The sequence below is a fragment of the Piliocolobus tephrosceles genome, chromosome 10 (assembly GCF_002776525.5).
Source record: "Piliocolobus tephrosceles isolate RC106 chromosome 10, ASM277652v3, whole genome shotgun sequence".
Lineage (NCBI taxonomy): Eukaryota > Metazoa > Chordata > Mammalia > Primates > Cercopithecidae > Piliocolobus > Piliocolobus tephrosceles.
The window spans coordinates 117,815,703-117,835,315 of NC_045443.1; the positions used below are offsets into that span (position 1 = coordinate 117,815,703).

At 50.7% G+C, this 19,613-nt stretch overlaps 1 protein-coding gene across 2 annotated transcripts in view; it reads right to left on the reverse strand.

Moving 5' to 3' along the window:
- Positions 1-11,557: 11,557 nt before the first annotated feature.
- GCN1 (GCN1 activator of EIF2AK4) overlaps positions 11,558-19,613 on the reverse strand; it is a 66,635-nt gene continuing 58,579 nt past the window's right edge. For both annotated transcript variants that reach the window (XM_023204594.3, XM_023204585.3), the window contains 7 exons: positions 19,145-19,338; positions 18,903-19,017; positions 16,225-16,321; positions 15,482-15,630; positions 14,927-15,034; positions 13,550-13,768; positions 11,558-12,267 (listed from right to left, as the gene is read on the reverse strand). In XM_023204594.3, the coding sequence (XP_023060362.1) occupies positions 12,142-12,267; positions 13,550-13,768; positions 14,927-15,034; positions 15,482-15,630; positions 16,225-16,321; positions 18,903-19,017; positions 19,145-19,338 (1,008 nt within the window). In that variant the 3' untranslated portion in view covers positions 11,558-12,141. The remainder of the gene's footprint in view (positions 12,268-13,549; positions 13,769-14,926; positions 15,035-15,481; positions 15,631-16,224; positions 16,322-18,902; positions 19,018-19,144; positions 19,339-19,613) is intronic.

Here is a 19,613-nt window from a genome sequence, read left to right on the forward strand (position 1 = left end):
ATGATGAGCAGCTTGAAGAGGTGGTCGTAGTCCCGGGCCATGGCGGGCGGGGGCGGTGCGCGCGGGCGGGCGGGGTCGGTACTGGCCTCGCGATCCGCAGCTCCCTCCGGGCTGCTCCGGCAGCGGCGGATCCACTTCCCGAACAAACAGCCGGAACTGACAGAAACACCTCCCTCCGCTCCCCCTCCTCCTCCTCCTCCTCAGCAGCCGCCGCTGCTACCACTGCCTCCCTCCTTCCCGCCCCGCCCCACCACTGCGCAGGCGCAGCGTCTGGCACCGCCTTGCGCAGCCGCAGCCCGAGCCGGCCGCGCCCTCGCCGCGCACGCGCCCCGCGCACGCGCCCTGACGGAGTCCTGGCGAGCGCGGGCCCGTCTTCCTCGCGTCTCCTCCGGGAGCTTCGCCGCCGCTGCCCTGGGCGCTGAGAGCTTGCGGAGCCGAGCTGCTGTCGAGTCCCAGCTGAAAGAAGCCCAAGGTGCCGGAGAAGCCCGGTCGTGGACGTTCTCGCTCCCTCATCTTCGAGACCCGCACGCCCTACGAAGAGGAAATGACAGGCACGTCGTGACCGTGGGGCGGTGCTCGGGCGAGCTCCAGGTTTCTCGAGTCCTGGGCCGGGCCGGGGCCGTGAAAGGCAGTCGCGCGGGGAAGGCCCGGTACCCCGCCCCTTCCGCACCGACCCCTCCCCCGCGGAGCTGGTCCTGGCCCCGGGCCTGTGGACTGGACCCCGAGGGCGGCGGGCGGCTGCCGAGTTGGGCAGCACGGAAGCTGCCGGCGGGAGCGGAGCTGCGAGGAGATGGCCTTTGAGGGCAGCGCGGGGTCGAAATCCCATCCCAGCGCTGTGACCTGTTGAAGCCCACGTTTCCTCTTTGGTAGAGGGGAGGGAGTGGCCCAGGTTCAGAGTCCCTTGCAGTTCGGAGCGGAGCCTGGGAGCTGAATGACCCATTGTGCAAGGCGCACCTCGGAGACAGAAAGCAACCGCTCCCCCGGCTTCAATTTCACACCACCTGCAGATACACATCTTAGAATCTGCGGCTAGGAAGACCTGGGCCGCCAGAAGCTAAGCGTGTGCATTTTATCATCGGCCCTTGGTTGCTCGTTTTAGAGTGACTTCCCACCTGCCCTACGTAAACCGACCTGAAACGGAAAGTTGTATGCCCCCACGTCTGTCCTCACTGCAGAACTGCAGAGGGTTTTAAGCTCCTTATTACCTGTTTCTTATAACCCTGTCCCTTTCCAGGCGAGTATTTGTTGGATATTTCTACTTGTTTTATCAAACTTACTTTTCTTTTGACTTTATAAAAAGCAATGCCGGGAGGCTGAGGCAGGAGAATCGCTTGAACCCGGGAGACGGAGGTTGCAGTGAGCTGAGATCTCGCCATTGCACTCCAGTCTGGGCAAGAAGAGCGAAACTCTGTCTCAAAAAAAAAAAGAAAAAAAAAATGCTCATCCTTAAAATTATGTGCAGAAGCTTACTGAAAAGTACAAGTTACTATTTTTCCTTCTAAAGTACTCCTCACAGGTAACCCCTGTTAGTTTCACAGGTAACCTTAAAATGCTTAAAACACATAATTGTTTTTGTTTTTTTTTTTGTTTTTTTTTTTTTGTTTTTTTTTTGAGACGGAGTCTCGCTCTGTCTCCCAGGCTGGAGTGCAGTGGCCGGATCTCAGCTCACTGCAAGCTCCGCCTCCCGGGTTCACGCCATTCTCCTGCCTCAGCCTCCCGAGTAGCTGGGACTACAGGTTCCTGCCACCTCGCCCGGCTAGTTTTTTTTTTTGTATTTTTTAGTAGAGACGGGGTTTCACCGTGTTAGCCAGGATGGTCTCGATCTCCTGACCTCGTGATCCGCCCGTCTCGGCCTCCCAAAGTGCTGGGATTACAGGCTTGAGCCACCACGCCCGGCCAGAACACACAATTGTTGAATGAATAAATGCCCCTCAGTGAATTTCCTTTGCCGGTACAAACATATATGTACGTACCTTGCTTTTTCTGTTTAACAGTACACTTTTATCATTTAACATCTGCATGGTATAGTATTCCATCCGATGGTTGTACTAGTATTTAACCACTCCGCTATTAATAGACATTCATGTTGTTTATATTTTTTGGTTATTATAGACATTGTTGCAGGCGGGATCATTGAACAACACATGGAGTGTCTGACTCAAGCCTTGAGTTGTTTTTTCAGGAGCTGAGAATCAGCGTGATGTGGAAAGAACATGAGCTTGGAATCTGAAGGTAGTGGCCAGGGAGAAGAGCTGTTCATTTGCTCCCAATAGAAAGTCCCCCTTGGTCTGTAAGGTTAGGGCCATCCTCTGACTCAGCAATTCTAGGAAACAGTGAGAAGGAAGCCTCAGTGGAGCCATCAGGGAGGCACGCCCAGCCCTGACCAGCCAGTGAGGCAGTAGGTCCTCCCAGCTCATCTTCACAACCTGGGCTGGAGGGGGAAGACTTCTGTTCCAATGCTAGCTTTGGAATCCTGGCCTCCATCCCTTAAACGCTTTGTGATCTTCGGTAAGTCACATGACACTATCTCAGAGCCCCCGGTTCCTCACAGAATGGTTGTTTTAGAGTTATGTTGGTAAATTACCTGGCACATATAGGCATGTGACAGACTGTAACCAATGTTATTCAAGGTCATTTTGCACTGATTCATACTTTGAGCCATTTCCTACTGTAGACTCGCACACATTTTCAAGGTAGCTTCCTGATAATAGGGTTGTGGGATATTTTTGGGAAATAAATCCAAATTGGCCATTAAAACCAGATTCCTGACTTTGCCCGGATGTGTCATCTGGAAAGCAATCTGCATGAATTCCTTCATTTCTTTGGTAACTATTTAATGAGTACTTATGTGCCACGGATTGCAGAGGGTATAAGAACAGAGCCTTAGGCCAGGCACGGTAGCTCAGGCCTGTAATCCCAGCACTTGGGGAGGCCGAGGCGGGAGGATCACGACGTCAGGAGTTCAAGACCAGCCTGGCCAAGATGGTGAAACCCCGTTTCTACTAAAAATACAAAAATTAGCCGAGCTCGGTGGCAGGTGCCAGTAATCCCAGCTACTCGGGAGGCTAAGGCAGGAGAATGGCTTGAACCCGGGTGGCAGAGGTTGCTGTGAGCCAAGATCGCACTACTGCACTCCAGCCTGGGTGACAGAGCAAGACTCTGTCTCAAAAAAAAAAAAGGAACAGAGCCTTTTCCCTCCAGTTTACAGCCTCATCAGAGTTAAGACATACTCATGAGGAAATTGAAAGTATAAGACAATACAGTAGATAGAAAAGCTGTCAGATATGCAGTCTAGACTTCAGAGGAGGAAAGCTGTAGCTTTTAGTTAGAATGATGGGGAGAAGATTTCATCATAAAGATGTCATGATGGCACTGGAATAGGAGAGCTTTGAGTGTCTATTTAGACAGTCTCTGTCACAGCCTATGAGAATCATTTGGCTTGGAGGGGGAATTCCCTGCAGGCCAGGGTATGTGCCTGGCATCTCAAAATGAATCTTTCAGCACATTTTCCTCTGGAAACATTGTTACATAAATTTATTAAAACTACAGTTCAATGATGAATTATGTTAAGCTGTCTTTCTCCTTGTCACCATATACATATGTAAACTTGTGACCTAAAGGATCAGTGTGTCCCATAATGGGAAACTGTTCCACTGCTCTGAACAGCTAACTTACAGATGAACTTTTGCAACACCACCTGTTTGCACATTAGAAACTGTTAATACGATGAGGAGGCATTGAAAGTTTTTGAGCAGGCCGGGCGCAGTGGCTCAAGCCTGTAATCCCAGCACTTTGGGAGGCCGAGACTGGCGGATCACGAGGTCAGGAGATCGAGACCATCCTGGCTAACACGGTGAAACCCCGTCTCTACTAAAAAATACAAAAAACTAGCCAGGCGACGTGGCGGGCACCTGTAGTCCCAGCTACTCGGGAGGCTGAGGCAGGAGAATGGCGTAAACCCAGGAGGCGGAGCTTGCAGTGAGCTGAGATCCGGCCACTGCACTCCAGCCTGGGCGGCAGAGCGAGACTCCGTCTCAAAAAAAAAGTTTTTGAGCAAAGATGCAATCTCAAAATATTTTAGCGAAGTAATCTGGCAGGAATATGCAGGATGGATCTCAGCTGCAGAGCTTTAAAGGTTATTGCTGAAGACTGGGTGTAAGGTAACAGGGACAGATGCAAGACAATACGCAAACTTACAAACTAGACAAAGCAGCTTCCAAAAAAAATCACGTAATTTACCTGGTAACTGGATTCATTCCTTAATTCAGTAAATATTTGCACAGTGGCCTGGTGCAGTGGCTCACGCCTGTAATCCCAGCACTTTGGGAGGCCGAGGTGGGTGGATCATGAGGTCAGAAGATCGAGACTATCCTAACATGGTGAAACCCGTCTCTACTAAAAAAACAAAAAAATTAGCTGGGCGTGGTGGCACATGCCTGTAGTCCCAGCTACTCGGGAGGCTGAGGCAGGAGAATCACTTGAACCCGGGAGGCAGAGGTTGCAGTGAGCCAAGATTGCATCACTGCACTTCAGCCTCGGAGACAGTGAAACTCCATCTAAAAAAAAAAAAATTGCAGTTACTAGGTGTTAGGCACTGTGCTGAGCACGAAGCTATAACATGAACAAAACAAAGCTCCTGTCCTCATGGAGTTTATGGTTTAGTGGGGAACAAGTCATTCGCTTATTCGACAAATACTTGAGGGCCTACTATTATGCCAGACATTGATCTAGGAGCTAAGGATTCAGCAGTAAGTAAAATTTTAAAATCCCAGCTTTCATAGAGCTTACATTCTGATAGAGAAAATCCAAGTATGTCCAAGGAGAAAAGTAAAGCAGGGAGCACACTGAGGTTTGCATAAGCAGAGAGTGGAGCCACAGAGGTGGCAGGAAGTTTCACAGTGGATGAAAAGAGAAACAGTGCTTGGTGGTGAGAGCAGTGGGGCTCATGAAGTATTTTTCAGGATAGTGGAAGCAGAGGATTAGCAGCCAGGAAATAAGGAGTGAATATTTGGAGGGAAGGGCACTTCAAAGAGCTTTGGGAAGTAAGGTGTCACCAACCAGAAGGCTAAGTGGGTAAAGGAGAGAGGAACCTCAGTACCTCAAGGGTAGCAGTGTCAGGGATGAAGGTCAATACAGTGGAGGTTGGAGGGACCTGTGAAATCCATGTGTCAGACAGCAACATGGACTTCAAAGCTGCTAAGTGCTAGGTAGCAACGGGGGTAATGTGTGCTGTGATCATCCAGGAAGGAAGCAGTGGCTGGTGAATCAAAACTCAGAGAAGGCAGATAAACCGACTGACAGGGACTTTAAATTAGGAGCAAGATGGGGACCACTCAGCATACTGGTCCAAGAGGGAAGGGAGAGAGGATATGACGCCTGGCCTCTCCCTCTGATGGAAGTGGAAACGGGCCCCTTCCACACCTGCAAGCCCGATGCCACACCAAGAAACTTGGCAGCAGGCCTTGCCCTGCCCTTATGTAGCTCCCAGAAATCAAATGAATGTAAGTTCCGTGATTCCAGGGACCATCTCTATCTTTGTATCTTCTGGAGACCCAGTGCCTGGTAGGTGTTTGATGCCTGTTGAATTAAAGTGAAGCCACACACAGAACGTGAGAGTTGGAAAGAATGTCAGACACAATTAGTTGAACCGTCTCTTGAGTTCACTTTTTGGATGTGGGCCAAACTGGGGGTCTAACTCAGGGTCAACTTCTTCCCCTGACCTCAAACCGTTTAGTAGAAATTTTCTCACTCAACTCTTATATTATTAGATCAGTGGTTTTGCAAGTGTAGTCAGGACCGCAGGGCTCCCTAAGACCCTTTCAAAGGATCTGCAAAGTCAAAACATGTTCACAGTACTAAGATGTGATTTGCCTTTTTCACTTTCATTTCCTTACGAGTGTACAGTGTTTGCTGGAGCCTACATGATGCGTGATATCACAACAGACCAAATGCAGAGCTGACATGCGAATCCAGACATTAGAAACCTGAAAAAAATGTGCAACAATGCCACTTGAACAGTTTTGATTTGTTGTTGTTGTTTTTGAGACTGGGTCTCTTGCCCAAGCTGGGAGTGCAGTGGTACGATCATGGCTCACTGCAGCCTTGACCTCCTGGACTGAAGTGAACCTCCCACCTCAACTTCCTGAGTAGCTGGCACTACAGGTGCATGCATCACTATGCCTGGCTTTTTTGGTTTTTTTTTTTTTTGAGATGGAGTCTTGCTCTGTTGCTCAGGCGGGAGCTGGAGTGCAGTGGCATGATCTCAGCTCATTGCATCCTCTGCCTCCTGGGTTCAAGTAATTCTCCTGCCTCAGCTTCCCGAGTAGCTGGGATTATAGGTATATGCCACCATGCCCAGCTAATTTTTATGTTTTTAGTAGAGATGGGGTTTCGCCACGTTGGCCAGGCTGGTCTTGAACTCCTGACCTCAGGTGATCTGCCCACCTCAGCCTCCGAAAGTGCTGGGATTACAGGTGTGAGCCACTGCGTCTGGCTGCCTTTTTTTTTTTTTTTTTTTTTTTTTTTTTTTTTTTTATTTTCTTTGTAGAGACAACAGTCTCACTATGTTGCCCAGGCTGGTCTTGAACTCCTGGCCTCAAACCATCCTCCCACCTCAGCCTCCCAAAGTGTCAGGATTATAGGTGTGAGGCACCATGCCTAGCCCGGTTTTGACTCCTAAGATGCTAAATATCAGTAGGTAAGATAGATACACACAAGAGCTCTTTGGTGTTGTCAAAAAAAAAAATCAAAATATAAAAGGATCCTGGCTGGGCACAGTGACTCTCACCTGTAATCCCAGCACTTTGGAAGGCTGAGGAGGGAGGATGGCTCAGGGCCAGGAGTTCAAGACCAGCCTGGGTAACATAGTGAAACCCTCATCTCTACAAAAAATTTAAAAAATTCGCCAGGCTGGGCCTTGGGAGGCCAAGAGGGGTGGATTACCTGAGGTCAGAGGTTCATGACCAGCCTGACCGATATGGTGAAACCCCATCTCCACTAAAAATACACAAAAAATATTAGCTGGGCATGGTGGTGGGCGCCTGTAATCTTAGCTACTCTGGAGGCTGAGGCATGAGAATCACCTGAATCTGGGAGGCAGAGGCTGTGGTGAGCCAAGATCACACCACTGCACTCCAGCCTGGGCGACAAGAGTGAGACTCCATCTCAAAAACAAAATTAGCCAGGAGTGGTGGTGCATGGCTGTAGTCCTAGCTGCTCAGGAGGCTGAGGCAGGAGGATCACTTGAGCTCAAGAGCTCGAGGTTGCATTGAGCTGTGATCACATCGTTGCATTCCAGCCCCGCGACAGAGCAGTACCCTGAATGTAAATAAACAAAGGAGTCTTGAGGGCAAAATATTTGCGAAACACTAGATTCAGTGCAGCACCCCAGCTTCCTAGCTCCCTTTTTTTGTGGGAATCTAAGTGGTAAGAAGGAGCTAATGTAAATACATTCAAAACCCACAGCTTTCTCTTGTGGGACTGCGGGGAACAGCTCAGGGCACAACTCAGAGGAATTATCATGTACTAATTGTCCCTGTGACCAGGCCGCCATCTCACTAGAGAAATAGCTCACAGGAAGGAACCTGACAGGGACTGGGGTATCCATTCAGGCACAATCAGGAAGGTCTCACCTAGAAATCCCACTGAGGCAATCATCCCTCGGACCAGTTTTTCCAGTTTCTTGAGCTGTGTTGACATCAACACCCCCTCCCCTGGGACAGGCAGCAGGGACCCCTCCTAACAGAACCTAGGGGCAACTCAGAGTCACCCTGTGAAATGACTGGGCTCCACCTCTTTAAAAAGTGAAACCCAGTCATATGCCAAGAACTTGTTTCTTTTGTTACATTCACCTTCCAAATTATTTTTATTTATTTATTTATTTATTTTATTTATTTATTTTTTTTGAGACGGAGTCTTGCTCTGTCGCCCAGGCTAGAGTGCAGTGGCCGGATCTCAGCTCACCGCAACCTCTGCCTCCTGGGTTCACGCCATTCTCCTGCCTCAGCCTCCCGAGTGGCTGGGACCACAGGCGCCCACCACCTCGCCCGGCTAATTTTTTGTATTTTTAGTAGAGACGGGGTTTCACCGTGTTAGCCAGGAGGGTCTCGATCTCCTGACCTCGTGATCCGCCCGTCTCGGCCTCCCAAAGTGCTGGGATTACAGGCTTGAGCCACCGCGCCCGGCCCCAAATTATTTTTATAGCATGCCCCTGGGGCTTGGTGAGCAGAGAATCAAGAAATACGGGTTTTTCCCAGTTCTGCCAACATGACCTCAGAGATGCTCCTTTCCACCTGTACCTCAACTTTACTCTTCATAAAATAAAGACCACGTCCTGCCAGCCTCTCTCACGACTGTAGGAAGCACCGATCTAACAGTGGTGGTAACGTGCCTTCCTGCCCATGCACAGTGGAGACCATCTGTGTGCTGGTGTACGTACACTCAGCATTTTGGAGAATCAAACATAGCCACCATCATAAATTTCTCAAAAGAAATCTCATTCGCCATCATCCTTGTTTCACCGTCACCATCCATGTATCCAGAACCTCCTATGTGTGCCTGGCTCTGTGCAAAGTGCATTGTGTCATTCAACGCAGATGACAACGCGGTGAGACTTCGCCGTCAAGATGAGGAGATGCACTCAGAGGTTAAGGAACACGGTCTAGGTCACACAGCTTAGTATTAAGCAGAGAAATTAAGGTTCCAACCTGTCCTGGAAGTCCCTGTGGCTGCACTATCCTGCACTAGAACTTGAAAGCGAGATCTACATTTCCTTTACAATATTTTAGAACCTAGACCTTTTAAGTTAGATTGGTTCCTCTTTTTCCTCATTGAAACACATCCACAGAGCCATACGTTGAGGAAAAACATTCCTAACTGCCAATTGTGTTTAAAAATCTGTCAAATAACGTCTCCAATCCCTGCACCCAAAAACCGTCAACTCTGCAGCCTCCCTGCCACTCTCCCAAGTCTTCCAGCATCACAGTATTGGACAAAGAGAATGTACCTGAAGGTCTGGTTCCTTGGAGGGTTGCGGGAACCATGTTTTAACAATAACCCCCCCACCGCCTTTATTTTTTGAGACGGAGTCTCACTCTGTCACCAGGCTGGAGTGCAGTAGCGCAATCTTGGCTCACTGCAACCTCCGCCTCCTACCTCAGCCTCCTGAGTAGCTGGGACTACAGGCACCCGTCACCAAGCCCAGCTAATTTTTGTATTTTTAGTAGAGACAGGATTTCACCATGTTGGTCAGACTGGTCTTGCTCCTGACCTGAGGTGATCCGCCCGCCTCGACCTAATTCCCCTACTTTTTAAATCATCTTGCTGCCCATGATTCCTGAGGCTCCCAGCGTTAGGCAAAGGTTTGGGAATGCTGTTTATAACTTTTTCAGTTTTCTCTGGATTAGTTAAGAGAATATGACCTCATCACTGACTTTCAGACTCAAGGAAGAGAAAGAGGGACTGTCTCCTCTGGAAGATCACTGCGAGTCTTTGAGAATACTCTTTAAGACTTTCCCAGCCGCCAGTGTCCTGTTAAGTGGAGTGAGGTCTTCCTCACCACAGCCTGCAGAGCAGCTGGGTAGGGCTGGAGGTGGGTGGCGTCCCTGGGCAAGGCAGCTGGAGCCGTTCACCTAGTGTGCTGTACACATACTCATTTCCTGTATGTACCTGGATGGGAAAATTCTGGAGGCTCCGCTCTAAAGAATGAAAAATGCTGATGGCTAACTAGCTGTCATAGGAGAAGAGAAGACTAAAAATAGAGGTCTGGGGACTGCCATTTACTAGCCGTATGACCCTGGGTGAGTGGCCTCTCTGTGCCTCAGTTTCCTCCTCTAGAAAATAGTATTGAGAACCTGCTTCATAGAACTGTTAAGAGGATTAAATGAAATGATACCAAATGTCATCTGTTGTTAAGTACCATTAACCTAGAGTACCACCACCTAGAGAATAACTTTGAGAATAAGTTTTAGAGCTTCTCTTCCAAATTCCTCATTGTACAAATGAGGAAACTGGCCCAGGGAGGTCAGATGACTTGCCCAAGGCAAAACAGCGGTACCAGCCTCCAGGACAAATAGCTTCTGCTTCTCTGCTGCTAACCTCAATGTCCCCAGGGTGCTTGGTCTGGGCTGCTGTTCTCAGGATTGCTAGGACTTTGGGCTGACAAGATCCTTTCTGCTGGCTCCCCTGGCACGTCCACAACAGCCCTTTATGGCTCACTTCCCGGGAGCTCACACCCTCCTTCCAGACTCGGAATGCAACTCAATATGCTCTGGGAGCCTTTGAGTCATCCAACTGTCAGTCAAGCTCCATCCATTCCGAACAGAGAGCTCATCCTCCTCCGGTTTCTGGAACTGGAATCTGGTGTTTTTCCTTTGGATTTTGCTTAATGAGTGTCTGATACCTCTAAGTATGTCAGGTTCCCCTCCCAGTTGCAGAATGGGGGCTAAAAGCCACAGGTGGATATCAGCATCTGATCCAAGACCCTGGAAGAAACAGTGAAGATGGCCTCAGGCTTAACAGGTTTCCCAGCCCATGCCCCTCAACAGAAACGTTGCCCGTCTCTCCCCACAGCTGACCGGTGGAGGGGAACACATCTGCAGACAGCCTGATGGACACATGCCCTTGGCAGCTGGGAGGATGCTGATGACCATCCGAATTCCAGAGGCAGAGAATGGTTACCATGGCTACCAAAAGTTGTAACCATTGGCTGTTTTGGCTACGAGGACTCAGCTGACCTCTCAAGGTCCCTTCCAGCTCTGGGACTCTACAATTACCTCGAGCCAGCCGACACCATGTCTGCTGCAAGAAAACAGGGCTCGTGAGAAGTGCCTTAGAGGTCACCTTGTCTTATTCATCAGAAGTGTTGAGTCACAGGCCTACTTTCTACCTTGGCTGCATTATTAATAACCAAAGTCTTGCTTTTTTTGGCATAGCATTTTTATACCTTTTATAAACTGAGTTTGCCACCACCACTTTTTCTCTTCCTTTTACAGTTCAAGCCAGTAATTTTGACAGAGGTTTGTCCTGTATTGTGGCCAGGGAACAGCCCAGAAAAACTTGCGTCACTAGGCCCAGTGGGGTGTGCTTCATCAGACAGAATGTGTGTGTCACGAGCCTTCTAAGAATCAGGAGGAAGGAAGTCATTCATAAAGGAGGCAGATGCTGAAATGCAACTTTGGTTTCCTCTTGCAAGTCCTTCAACTATAGGAATGTGGCTCTTTCTTATTCACGGAGGGCTGGATTTCTCTTTACAACCTGAGTACCAGTACCAGAAGCTCCCTACCTTTCCAAGTCAGAACAGAACAGGAAAATGGCTAATTTGACCTTTGCATTCTCTACACTGAGGGAGATCATAGGCCAGGCTGCATACCTCTCAAAACCCAACCACAGGACAGAAGTCTACACAGAGTCCTAAGACTTTTGAAAGCAGGGGAGAGATACGCCCAGAAATCAGAGAACTGTGAATACTTACAAAAACAGTTGCAAACCTTTCCTTATTCCTGATGCAGGAAGCTTCATGTTTAATGGGTGTTTGGAGATTTTTAAAAATCTGTTTATATCAAGATTAAATCAAAGCCTTTATTAAACATTCCTCTTTCAAACAGCCTTTCAAACCTATACCCCTCCCCAGACTTGGGAACTGCCAGAGCTGTGGATCATTTTCATCTGATAGGGGTCAGATCCAATCAGACCTCACAATATTGAAAAGCCAAGCCAGACACACTACACTGGGCAGACGTTCACCGTCTGTGCCCCACTCAGGATCTAGGCAAAAGGTTGGTAGCGCCAGCTCTCAAACCAGAGCTCAAGCACGGGAGAAGAGGAACCCGCAGTCTGACCCTGCTATTATAGTTCCAGACCTAGCCATGCTAAACTGGACAAACAGCTCCTGGGCTGCCATTTGCTGAGGCGCATGCGTGTGCTTTTCCTTCTCTTCTCCACAGGAAAAGGTGAGAGATGGAGGAGGCAATTTTCAGTTGTGTGTGGGTTTGATTTAAGGCTTTGGCTGTGGTCTATTGATATATTAAAATACTTTCTGGGAACGCCATCTTCCAAGCTCCCCATCAGAACAAATGTATTTTCAAAAATGAAAACATTGAGCAAAGATGTGGAGCGGCAAATGCTGCTGTGGGCCCAGGCCTCTCATGTCAGGATGGTGTCGTCCACCTGCTCCATGGAGTCGGCCTGGCTGGCCAGCTTCTTCAGGGACCTTCGGTTAACCTCGTTCAGCACCTCCAAACTGGCCACATCCAGGATCTTGGAGAGGGACTGTGGGGAAGGATGAGTGGAAGGAAACATAGTCAGAAAATACAGCTGCCACGTTCTCCAATCGGAGAAAGACAAAAATCAATTAACCCCAGAACTAGAGACACTGAGGTGGAATTTGGCAAATAAGAGAATCAGATGGATCCAGGGAAAGCCCATTAAAACACTCATCATGCTTTTCTGTTTTTCCCTTTTTCATAGAATCAGGGTCTCACTGTGTTGCCCGGGCTGATCTTGAACTCCTGGCTCCAGTGATCCTCCCACCTCGGCTTCCCAAAGTATTGGGATTACAGGCATGAGCCACCACACCTGGCCCCATCATGCTTTTCATGAGACGAGGCCGTGGGATTTGCAGCTTTTGGGCTTTTTTTTTTTCTTTTTGGACACGGAGTTTTGTTCTTGTCACCCATGCTGGAGTGTAAAGGCACGATCTCACTTCCGCCTCCCAAGTTCAAGCGATTCTCCTGCCTCAGCCTTCCCGAATAGCTGGGATTACAGGCATGTGCCACCACGCCCGGCTAATTTTGTATTTTTAGTAGAGACGGGGGTTTCTCCATGTTGGTCAGGCTGGTCTTGAACTCCTGACCTCAGGTGATCCGCCCGCCTCGGCCTCCCAAAGTGCTGAGATTATAGGCATAGCCACCGTGGCCGACCAGCTTTTGGGCTTTCCAGGCTGCTGGGGGCTGGGGACTGAGTGAACACAACTCAGGGTTTCCACTGGGCAGCTCTCCTGGGATCTGCTATGTCTGTCTGGGTGTCATGTGAGATTTTATTTGAAGAAAGGGCCCTGCTCAAAAAGAAGTCTGAAAACCATGGGAATGTGTGTTTTCGGGTACTGGGCCAGTCACCCAAATCTTTTTTTTTTTGAGACGGAGTCTTCCTCGGTCGCCCAGGCTGGAGTGCAGTGGCGCCATCTCAGCTCACTGCAAGCTCCGCCTCCCGGGTTCACACCATTCTCCTGCCTCAGCCTCCCTAATAGCTGGGACTATAGGCACCCACCACCACGCCCGGCTAATTTGTTTGTATTTTTAGTAGAGACGGGGTTTCACCATGTTAGCCTCGATATCCTGACTTCATGATCCACCCGCCTCAGTCTCCCAAAGTGCTGGGATTACAGGCGTGAGCCACCACACCCAGCCCCAGTCACCCAAATCTTAATCTGCTCCTGAAAGCTAGCACATCCACGGTGGCAGAGAAGAACCTGTGGTTTAAATATTTCCGTGCTGAAGAAGAACTGAAAGACAGATGCTCACAGCATGCCCCGGTGAGGCCCCCAGGCTCCTACCTGAAACACCTCTTCGCCCTGCCGCATCTTGAGGAGGTTGACAATCGCCTGGTCGCTGTAGGCCCTGACCACAGTGTTCTTATCCTTGGTGTTGTCAAGAAGAGCCTTCAGGATGGGCTTGATGGCCTGGGGATCCAGGGGAGGCAGCGGGTCCTTATTTGCCCACCAGATCATCTTCTCAGCCACCAGCCTGATGTCGCTGGATGGGTTCTGCAGACACTGTGAAAAGAACCACAAACAGGCTTTTGGATAGGCACATCGTCTGTTCCTTGAAGCAGCCCAAATGCCCAGCCTCAACACTTTGCCTACAGCGTGGACACTGACCCCACTGCTCCTGTGGGAGGGTCCCAGCATGAGTTGGCCCTGGCTCCCTGCACCCTCATCTTGTGCCACTCTCCCCTTGCTCACTACTCTCAGCCCGCATGCGTTTTTACTTCCTCGAACATCCCAGGGCCTCGGGCCTCTGCCCTGGCTGCTCCCACCGGCTGGGCCGTGCTTGCCCCAGATCCTCTCTAGGTTGGCTCCTTCTCATCCTGAAGTTCTCAGCTCCCATGTCATCCTTTAGAGGTGCCCCCTGCCAACCTTATCTATGTCAGGGTCCTCCCCATGGGCTCCAGGGATCCTGTCTGCCTTGTTCATCTCTACACCTTCAGGACAGTGCCAGGTGAACAAGCAGGTGCAGGCTGATGTCATCACAGACCAGGATCAATCGAATCAGGCCCCTCAGAAACTCCGTGGGTTTCCGGTGCTGCCGGGGGAGGCAGTCACCCTTGGGAACCTCATTACTCAAGGCAAGGTCCACGCACAGCACCACTGACACTGCCTGATGGCTGGTTAGAGTCCCAGGCATGGCCCCATCTCACTAAAATGCACTCTGGCTCTGAAAATGCACTCTGGCTCTGCATAGTAATGCTTCAGAAGCACACCGTATCACATGGGCCACGGGAGCCCTGCTGGCACATTTCTTGGCTTTCCTAACTAGGGCCTGGCACACAGCACAATAACCACACCAAGAAGTGCTGGGCCAGCTAGAAGAGGAAGGCGGGAAGAGAGAGGTATTAAGATGGGAACCCAGGTCTATACCTAATTTTACAAAACTAGGGTGCCTAGAAAGAATGCCTAAAATAGCGATTCCTAACTTGATTCAGAGTCACAGGCCAATGTGAGAATCTGACAAAAAGTTAGGCTCTATTGCAGTGTAAAGCACACACAGAAACCCCTTACATTCCATCCCTAAGGGTTCAGCGATCTCCTGGAGGCCGTCCACAGAGAACTAGCACACAACTAGTTGAGGGCACACTGCTGGTGTTCTCTGGTCCTAGGGCCTCCTCACAAGCCAGGTGTTAGGGGTCAAATACGTGCTTGGCCCCCACTCACCTTAACGAACAGGCTGGAGAGTTTGGCTGGCAACTGCCCTCCGCCTGTCTCAATGTGGTATCTCATGAGAAAGCCCATGCCCCGGACCCCGCTCACCGCAATGGGGATCTGTGGAGAACAGACAGCGCTAGATGGGAGGCCCCCCGCCCCTTCCCCAGAGCCAGGAAAATCCCAGTTCCTAGTAATCTCCAGGACCCTCCACCACGTCACCCCTTACCCCTACCAGGGACACCGTGACAGCTCTCTCTCAGGTAGGCTGCCCCAGCTGAGGCAGTTGAGCATAGTCACTGGTTCCCAGGAACAGTGATCCAAGTCCTGACCCAGAAGGGGCATCTGGATTCTTCAACCCAAATTCCTTGTTTCGATGATGAAACTGGGGCCCAAAGGGATCAAGTGCTGGTCCAAGGGCACAGCAAGTTACCGGCAAAGGTAAAATTAGACCCAAGTCTCTTAAGCCCCAGTCTGGGATCCACCCATGCTGTGTCCACAAGGTGCTGCCTATGGGATATGGCCTAGGGGAGGGAGAAGACTGGTCTGGCTGCCCAGATGCCTTACCCTGTCCGCCGTAGCACTGCTCAGGATCATTTCCTGAACATCGCTGCTATATCTGCCAGCACAGAGTCTGCCAGGAGCCACATTCACAGCCACGGAAAGTGCCAGGCTCCGCCCATGCCGAACCATCCAGTCAATGCCGGACACGTCCGCTAAGTGGAAGGACATGACTAGGATCAACCGGTATTTTCCAGCATGTCCCCAGCACCCATGAGGCCCATGGGCCCACCCCACTGGAGACCAGCGTGCTGACCCGGAGCACAAGGAAAACCCAGGCCACACTCACATGGACCTCCTGCTATCTTGGCAGAAGCTCCCCAAAGCGGCACATTAAGTAAGGAAAGCCTGCTCATGAACCACTCCAGGCTTACAGCTGTGTTCTTTGAGCAGCGACACTGAGGGCTACAAGACCACTGCAAATTCATTATTGTTTGTTTGTTTGTTTGGTTTTAGAGACAGGGCCTTGCTCTGTCACCCAGGCTGGAGTGCAGGGGTGTGATCAAGGCTCACTGCAACCTTGAACTCTTGGGCTCAAGTGATCCTCCCACCTCAGCCTCCTGAGGAGCTGGGACTACAGGTGAGCGCCACCACACCTGGCCTGGATTTTGCTTTAATTGCTGAATTCCCAAAGAAAGGACAGTCCAGTTCCTAAAAGATCCTCTGAGGGAGGGAGAGAGATGCCCATCAACTCTTCGCTAGGGCTGAGAGGCCCAGGGCCCTGAAGAGGAACTCTCCAGTGTACTTACCCAGCAAGCACTGCTGTAGAACGGCGCTAAGCTCCTCTTCGGTCAAAAAGGCACACAGTTCCCCTAGGCACCCGGCTGAGGAGATGCGAGTGTTGTCCTGACAGGGAAAAGAAGGGAGTGACGGGGTGCAGGGAACAGCAAGAGCTCTGTGGGGACCAGGGCAGGCAGCTCTAGAGCCCAGGACGGATAGCAACAAAGAAGGTGGAACAAGCCAACTCAGGGACTCAAGATCCAGTCCTTCCTCTAGGCACTCGTGCTCCCCTGCCAGACTGGGGCTGCCATTCACTGAAACTGCCACTGGTATGGAGTTAAACATTACACACTCAGCGCTTCACGTAATTATAGAAAACCCCAGTGTGTATGCATATGGCAGTCATCCTCGTAATAGCAGTAATAACTGTATTTACATAGCACCTTTCTTCTCAGGAAGGCTGAATGTTTCATATTTATTATCTCAATTACTATCAACAGCCCTGTGAGGCAGGGAGGGGCAGAAGGGGAGGCACCTGCCCACAGCCACCAGGGAAGCCGGCTAGAGACGGCCACTCTGAGCGCCTTTCTCCCACAGAGCTGGTGTCATCTTGCAGCCAGAATGACCCCTGCTATCTCCCTACTGCATGAGTGCCCCATTGCCACCAAAATTCTTGGGTTCATCCTAGGAAGTCAAACTAAAGCCACTAATCAAGCCAAGGAAGATAAGGAAAGGCATGCACTTCCTGTTCAAATCAGAGCCAGGTACACGAGCAGCTCCGTGCTCCTCCCTGGCCAGTTAACTATGGAATACCAAGAAAGGATTTTTCTTTTTTTGAGTCGGAGTCTCGCTCTGTCGCCCAGGCTGGAGTGCAGTGGCCGGATCTCAGCTCACTGCAAGCTCCGCCTCTCGGGTTTACGCCATTCTCCTGCCTCAGCCTCCCGAGTAGCTGGGACTACAGGCGCCCGCCACCTCGCCCGGCTAGTTTTTTGTATTTTTTAGTAGAGACGGGGTTTCACCGTGTTAGCCAGGATGGTCTCGATCTCCTGACTTCGTGATCCGCCCGTCTCGGCCTCCCAAAGTGCTGGGATTACAGGCTTGAGCCACCGCGCCCGGCCCCAAGAAAGGATTTTAAGTTATGTTCCTTATTATAGGTGCCAACTCACCATGTCCCCAAAACAAACCCAAAAAGCTAATGCCAGGCTAGCACCCTGAACTGCCACCTTCAATCTGAGTGGAGGTTCAGAGGGTAAGAGGATGGGCTGCCAGCAGTTTGGGCCTCTGAGCTTGAAGCGGAAGCCCAGGTGCCAAGCTAAAGCTGGCTCTGACACCCACTCTCTCCAACTTCATCTATTTTAAGCTGCACTGTGGTGAAATGCAAATTATGTTTCAATACTAACTTTTGCTTGCGCTGTACGTGACTCTGTGGAAGCCCTGGCAGACCGTGACCAAGACAGCAGACTTTCCCATCTGTCCCCACAGAGAAGGCTGGGGCTGGAGTCCCACAGCCAGCGCCTGGGGACCAGAACTAGGACTTCGGAGCCATGGGAAGTGCAGCAGCAAGTGTGTGTCGGGGGTGTGGGCAGGAGCTGTGTGTGTGTGTGTGTGTGTGTGTGCGTGTGCATGTGTGTGTCAATGAAGTGTAAAACCACGTGAGCCCAAAGGCCCTCTCCTCCTAGATTGGCCCTACAAATGTAAATTAGGCTACAACAGAGGGCTGTCTGAAAGTGAACAGAAAACTCTTCTCCATAGACTCAACTCCCTACTGGCCCCACAGTGCTGGCAGCCAAATATGTGACAGATGCTTCCAGACTGAGTGAGGCTGATGGAACTGGGACAGAAGCAGGAGTCCAGGGCTTCTGGTTTGGACTCTACTACTTGCAGGGTATGGCCCAGACAGATCTCATCCACGAAAACAAACCTCTAAGACTTCCCACTGGGATGCACCCTGGAGACCGTTTATCCCACTACACACTAAGTTTCTTGAGGTCTGTGACCATGAGGTCTACGCACCTCTGAGACAGGCCCTTTAGCTTGGCAAATGTTTCACAAAACAATAAATAAACCTCTTCATTTTACAAAAGTGGAAATGAGAGGCAGACAGACAAAATGACTTAAGATCAGAGAGCAAATTGGTGAGAGGTCTGGGACTCTACAAAGCTCACTTGCCTCATCTACAAAACAGAAATAACCGGCCAGGCGTGGTGGCTCACGCCTGTAATCCCAGCACTTTGGAAGGCTGAGGCGGGTGGATCACCTGAGGTTAGGAGTTTGAGACCAGTCTGGCCAACATGGGTGAAACCCTATCTCTACTAAAAATACAAATATTAGCTGGGTATGGTGGCGGACGCCTGTAATCCCAGCTACTCGAGAGGCTGAGGCAGGAAAATCGCTTAAACCTATGAGGCGGAGGTTGCAGTGAGCCGAGATTGTGCCACTGCACTCTAGCCTGGGCGACAGAACCAGACTCAGCCAAAAAAGACAGAAAACAAACAAACAAAAAAACCAGAAATCACCAAATATATCCACAATACCTGCCCCGTTTCCCTGGAAACCTGAGGAAATGTTGGTGAAGCATACAGGGTGATAGAAATGTCAGGAACGCTTATTCCTACTGAGCTGTACTGGTTCTAACACAAAGTAAAGAACTCAACCTAAGGAGGAGGAGGGAAACCAGTGGTACCACTAGCCCTGCCTGCAGCCGTACCTCATCGTGTCCCAGCATGCTCAGCAGGAGCGAGACGATGTTTTTCCGGATGGCGGCATCCACTTTGGCCCCTGCTCCCTGAATCACAAACCTCAGGGCCTGCAGCATGGTGTCCCTGCAGAAGTGACGCACCGACTTAAGCCCTGGGTGCCTCCACCACCACCCCTCCTGCCAGCGCAGGCTCGGCCCAGAGCAACCCCTGGCCTCCTGGAGGCCACAATACTCCCTTGCTAAAGCCGTACCTGACACCTGGGTCCTCCATGGCACGGATGCCGTTGAGCAGCTCTGTGAAGAGGGGATCCACCTTAATGTGGATGGAAATGAGCTTCCCCAGAGCATCTGCGGCCTTCAGGCGCACCCCCCGGTTGGAGTCCTGCAGGGCTTTGGTGAAAGTGGTCTGCAGCTGGGGCAGGAAGGGCTTCAGGGCAATCCCAACCTGTGGGAGGAACCCATATCCGTGAAAGACAGTTGTGGTGGACCCAAAGCCACAGTGTACCACAGGCATGAGAACCAACCACAATCCCAAACCACCACAGCGAGTCCAGCTCTCACACAGGGCTGAAGACAGACAGCCCGTCAGAGAGGCTGAGCACAGACAGGTTTTGCTTGGCCTCCTGGTCATATCCAGCATGCTGTGATGTACTGGAGGAGCAGGAGGCTGAGGAGGCGGCAGCCGCGATCTGAGGGAGGTGTCTCAAAGCCTTGGCTGCA